The 6,000-nt window shown below is 46.2% G+C and overlaps 1 protein-coding gene across 1 annotated transcript in view; it reads left to right on the top strand.

The window, feature by feature from the left end:
- The first annotated feature begins 289 nt into the window (after positions 1–289).
- The window catches only part of LOC130213171 (calcium-transporting ATPase type 2C member 1-like), a 31,589-nt gene continuing 25,878 nt past the window's right edge, over positions 290–6,000 (top strand). Inside the window, 6 exon segments of the mRNA XM_056444638.1 lie at positions 290–369; positions 3,264–3,365; positions 3,571–3,687; positions 3,779–3,868; positions 4,003–4,038; positions 4,146–4,207. Of these exon segments, the coding sequence (XP_056300613.1) occupies positions 346–369; positions 3,264–3,365; positions 3,571–3,687; positions 3,779–3,868; positions 4,003–4,038; positions 4,146–4,207 (431 nt within the window). The 5' untranslated portion in view covers positions 290–345.

Raw genomic sequence — 6,000 nt, 5'->3', positions numbered from 1 at the left:
AGAGGGGAACTTCACAGGAAGTCGGATTGGTTGGCCTTCAAAGTAAAATCGTTGGCATTGTCTTTAAATCCTGGCGGTTTGGATCCGGCAGATGGAGAAGTAGAACAACAACAAGAAAAAGAACAACAATAACAAGAATATGGAGAAGGAGAAGGAAAAGTAATAGGAGAAAGAGAAGAAGGATATGAAGAAGGAGGAGGAGAAGAACAAGGAGAAAAGAAAAAGCGATTATTTCGAAACACCTGTATCTAAACAAACGGCTCTTATTCTGACAGGTTAGCGGAAACGCGTCACGGTGACGCGACTTGTAATAGGAAGTGGCTCCGCGTTGTGATTTGACGGAAGATGCTTGAGAACCGGGAGCTGCTGGTGAGTTGAGCGGTTTAACGGTGAAACGGTGACTGAGTCTCGAGGTCCCGGTTGGGTTCTGGAGCTGAAGCCGCGTCACTGCCGTGAGTTCAGCTCCGGGTGAGCTGCTGCTGCTCCCGGTGAGCTCCGGTTCACCGGGAGCAGCAGCGGGAGGAGCGGGGTTCACCTGAGTTATGTTGGCCTGGGTTATGTTAGCCTGGGTCATGTTGGCCTGGGTTATGTTAACCTGGGTTATGTTGGCCTGGGTTATGTTAGCCTGGGTCATGTTGGCCTGGGTTATGTTAGCCTGGGTCATGTTGGCCTGGGTTATGTTAACCTGGGTTATGTTGGCCTGGGTCATGTTGGCCTGGGTTATGTTAGCCTGGGTCATGTTGGCCTGGGTTATGTTAACCTGGATTATGTTGGCCTGGGTCATGTTGGCCTGGGTCATGTTGGCCTGGGTTATGTTGGCCTGGGTTATGTTGGCCTGGGTTATGTTAACCTGGATTATGTTAGCCTGGGTCATGTTGGCCTGGGTCATGTTGGCCTGGGTCATGTTGGCCTGGGTCATGTTGGCCTGGGTCATGTTGGCCTGGGTTATGTTAACCTGGATTATGTTAGCCTGGGTCATGTTGGCCTGGGTTATGTTAGCCTGGGTCATGTTGGCCTGGGTCATGTTGGCCTGGGTTATGTTAACCTGGATTATGTTAGCCTGGGTTATGTTAGCCTGGGTCATGTTGGCCTGGGTTATGTTGGCCTGGGTTATGTTAACCTGGGTTATGTTGGCCTGGGTTATGTTAGCCTGGGTCATGTTGGCCTGGGTTATGTTAACCTGGGTTATGTTAACCTGGGTTATGTTAACCTGGGTTTTGTTAACCTGGGTAATGTTGGCCTGGGTTATCTGGGCCTGGATTATGTTAACCTGGGTTATGTTAGCCTGGGTTATCTGGGCCTGGGTTATGTTAACCTGGGTCATGTTAACCTGGGTCATGTTAACCTGGGTTATGTTGACCTGGGTCATGTTAACCTGAGTCATGTTAACCTGAGTCATGTTAACCTGGGTTGTGTTAATTATATACATATGTATATACATGTACACTACCGTTCAAAAGTTTGGGATCACCCAGACAATTTCGTGTTTTCCATGAAAACTCACACTTTTATTTATCAAATGAGTTGCAAAATGTATAGAAAATATAGTCAAGACATTGACAAGGTTAGAAATAATGATTTGTATTTGAAGTATTAGGGTTAGGGTTAGATATGGCTTTTTCTTTGCCACTCTGCCTAGAAGGCCAGCATCCCGGAGTCGCCTCTTCACTGTCGACGTTGACACTGGCGTTTGGCGGGTACCATTTAAAGAAGCTGCCAGTTGAGGACCTGTGAGGCGTCTATTTCTCAAACTAGAGACTCTAATGTACTTGTCTTCTTGCTGAGTTGTGCACCGGGGCCTCCCACTTCTCTTTCTGCTCTGGTTAGAGCCCGTTGGTGCTGTTCTCTGAAGGGAGTAGTACACACCGCTGGAGGACATTTTCAGTTTCTTTGCAATTTCTCGCATGGAATAGCCTTCATTTCTAAGAACAAGAATAGACTGGCGAGTTTCACAGGAATCTTCTTTTTTTCTGGCCATTTTGAGAGTCTTATCGAACCCACAAATGTGATGCTCCAGATAATCAACTAGCTCAAAGGAAGGCCAGTTTTATAGCCAGTGTCAACGTCGACAGTGAAGAGGCGACTCCGGGATGCTGGCCTTCTAGGCAGAGTGGCAAAGAAAAAGCCATATCTGAGACTGGCCAATGAAAAGAAAAGATTGGTATGGGCAAAAGAACACAGGCATTGGACAGAGGAAGATTGGAAAAAGGTGTTCTGGACAGATGAATCCAAGTTTGAGGTGTTTGGATCACACAGAAGAACATTTGTGAGACGCAGAACAGGTGAAAAGATGCTGGAAGAGTGCCTGACACCATCTGTCAAGCATGGTGGAGGTCATGTGATGGTCTGGGGCTGCTTTGGTGCTGGGAAAGTGGGAGGTACCAGGTCAAAGGGATTTTAAATAAGGAAGGCTATCACTCCATTTGGCAACGCCATGCCATACCCTGTGGGCAGCGCTTGATTGGAGCCAATGTCCTCCTCCAACAGGACAATGACCCAAAGCACACCTCCACATTGTGAAGAACTCTTGAGGGAAGAAGCAGGCAGCTTGCTGTCTGTAATGGAGTGGCCAGTCACCAGATCTCAACCATTGAGCTGTTGTGGGAGCAGCTTGACCGTATGGTCCTCAAGAAGTGCCCATCAAGCCAATCCAACTGGTGGAGGTGCTTCAGGAAGCGTGGGGTGACATTTCAACAGATTACCTCAACAAATTAACAGCTAGAATGCCAAAGGTCTGCAATGCTGGAATTGCTGCAAAAGGAGCATTCTTTGACGAAAGCAAAGTTTGAAGAAAACAATTAATACTTCAAATACAAATCATTATTTCTAACCTTGTCAATGTCTTGACTCTATTTTCTATACATTTTGCAACTCATTTGATAAATAAAAGTGAGTTTTCATGGAAAACACGAAATTGTCTGGGTGAACGGTAGTGTATATATATGTATATGCTGGCCCTTCTGTCCTCCAGGCAGCCTGTGACTTGTTGAACGGATGTGAGAAATACCTGAGACGCCTTTTCTCACCGAGTCTCAGTGGGCGGGGCCTCTGAGTCTCAGTGGGAGACTGTTTATAACCAACCGTCCACCATCCTGAGGCTCAGGGGGCGGAGCCTGTACCCCTGAGGGGGAGACCGTTTGTTTATACTGGGAACCAGTGAGATGCCGCCCAATGAAGATGTTTGTGCTGGTGTTAGACCCTCAGGGGAGCAGGTCTGGTCCAGGTCCTCCTGGTCCTCTGATGTGTGTCCCTGTGTGTTGCAGCTTTCCCAGAGACAGGTGGGTGAAGATGAGACCATGGTCCCGGTACTAACCTCCAGAAAAGCCAGCGAACTCCCGGTCCACGAAGTCGTGTGTGTCCTGCAGGTACCTCCACCTGGCTCGGCCTGCCGGCCGGCCACCTGTGTTTCTTTTATTGAACTGTGAACACTTCCTGTTTGTAGTGAGACGTCTTCTTGAACACTTCCTGTTTGTAGTGAGACGTCTTATTGAACACTTGCTGTTTGGTCCAGACTTGTTCAATAGTACGTGGTTCTGGTGGTTCTGGGAGTAACATGTGACCCTGCAACAGGCCGACCTGCAGCGGGGCCTGAGCCCGGAGGAGGTGAGCAGGAGGCGGAGCTACCACGGCTGGAACGAGTTCGACATCAGTGAGGAGGAGCCGCTATGGAGGAAGTACCTCTCCCAGGTGTGTGTGGGGGGGCGTGTGTGTGGGGGCGTGTGTGTGGGGGCGTGCGTGTGTGTGTGTGTGTGTGTGTTCTGACTCCCTGCCGTCTCAGTTCAAAGACCCTCTGATCCTGCTGCTGCTGGCGTCGGCCGTCATCAGCGTCCTCATGCGCCAGTTTGATGACGCCATCAGCATCACTGTGGTAGGTACCACCAGGACAGTAGAAGTGATCAGGTGGGGCAACTCGAGGTTCTCTGCACACCGAGCTGTGGTCAAGATTAATCTCTTCTCTCTCTCGCCCCCCTCCCTCTCGCCCCCCCTCTATCTCTCTCTCAGGCCATCATCATAGTCGTGACTGTAGCTTTTGTCCAGGTGAGTTCTGTTGACAAAAAATAATCAGTCATGTTTATTTGAATGGCCGCCGGAAATTAACCTGTGTTTGTGTGGGTGTGTGTGTGTGTGTGTGTGTGTGTGTGTAGGAGTACCGGTCAGAGAAGTCTCTAGAGGAGTTGGGGAAGTTGGTGCCTCCAGAATGTCACTGGTGGGATTTTATTTCTTCTTCTCGTACTTATAGATATATGTATATGTACTCTGTGTGTATGTGTACTCAGTGTGTATGTGTACTCAGTGTGTGTATGTGTACTCAGTGTGTATGTGTACTCAGTGTGTGTGTGTATATGTACTCTGTGTGTGTGTGTGTATACTCAGTGTGTATGTGTACTCAGTGTGTATATGTACTGTGTGTGTGTATATGTACTCTGTGTGTGTGTGTGTACTCAGTGTGTATGTGTACTCAGTGTGTATGTGTACTCAGTGTGTATGTGTACTCTGTATGTATGTGTACTCTGTATGTATGTGTACTGTGTATGTGTACTCAGTGTGTATGTGTACTCTGTGTGTATGTGTACTCTGTGTGTATGTGTACTCTGTATGTATGTGTACTCTGTATGTGTACTCAGTGTGTATATGTACTCAATGTGTATGTGTACTCAGTGTGTATATGTACTCAGTGTGTATGTGTACTCAGTGTGTATGTGTACTCAGTGTGTATGTGTACTCAGTGTGTATGTGTACTCTGTGTATGTGTACTCAGTGTGTATATGTACTCTGTGTGTATGTGTACTCTGTGTGTATGTGTACTCAGTGTGTATGTGTACTCAGTGTGTATGTGTACTCAGTGTGTATATGTACTCAGTGTGTATGTGTACTCTATATGTATGTGTACTCTGTGTGTGTGTGTGTGTGTGTGTGTGTATATGTACTCTGTGTGTATGTGTACTCAGTGTGTATGTGTACTCAGTGTGTGTGTGTGTGTATATGTACTCTGTGTGTATGTGTACTCTGTGTGTATGTGTACTCAATGTGTGTGTGTATATGTACTCAGTGTGTATGTGTACTCAGTGTGTGTGTGTATATGTACTCTGTGTGTATGTGTACTCAGTGTGTATGTGTATATGTACTCAGTGTGTATGTGTACTCAGTGTGTATGTGTACTCAGTGTGTATGTGTACTCTGTGTGTATGTGTACTCAGTGTGTATGTGTGTGTATGTGTACTCTGTATGTGTACTCTGTATATGTACTCAGTGTGTATGTGTACTCTGTATGTGTACTCAGTGTGTATGTGTACTCTGTGTGTATATGTACTCAGTGTGTATGTGTACTCTATATGTGTACTCAGTGTGTATGTGTACTCAGTGTGTATGTGTACTCAGTGTGTGTGTGTGTGTATATGTACTCTGTGTGTATGTGTACTCAGTGTGTATGTGTACTCAGTGTGTATGTGTACTCAGTGTGTATGTGTACTCTGTATGTATGTGTACTTTGTATATGTACTCAATGTGTATGTGTACTCAGTGTGTATGTGTACTCAGTGTGTATGTGTACTCAGTGTGTATGTGTACTCAGTGTGTATGTGTACTCAGTGTGTATGTGTACTCAGTGTGTATGTGTACTCTGTGTATATGTACTCAATGTGTATGTGTACTCAGTGTGTGTATCAGTGTGTATGTGTACTCAGTGTGTATGTGTACCAGTGTGTATGTCTACTCAGTGTGTATGTGTACTCAGTGTGTATGTGTACTCTGTGTGTATGTGTACTTTGTGTATGTACTCTGTGTATGTGTACTCAGTGTGTATGTGTACTCAGTGTGTATGTGTACTCAGTGTGTATGTGTACTCAGTGTGTATGTGTACTCAGTGTGTATGTGTACTCAGTGTGTATGTGTACTCAGTGTGTATGTACTCTGTGTGTATGTGTACTCTGTATGTGTACTCAGTGTGTATGTGTACTCTGTGTGTATGTGCACTATGTGTGTGTATATGTACTCAGTGTG

The sequence above is a fragment of the Pseudoliparis swirei genome, chromosome 22 (assembly GCF_029220125.1).
Source record: "Pseudoliparis swirei isolate HS2019 ecotype Mariana Trench chromosome 22, NWPU_hadal_v1, whole genome shotgun sequence".
Classification (NCBI taxonomy): Eukaryota; Metazoa; Chordata; class Actinopteri; order Perciformes; family Liparidae; genus Pseudoliparis; species Pseudoliparis swirei.
This window is presented reverse-complemented; position numbering and strand designations above follow the sequence as displayed.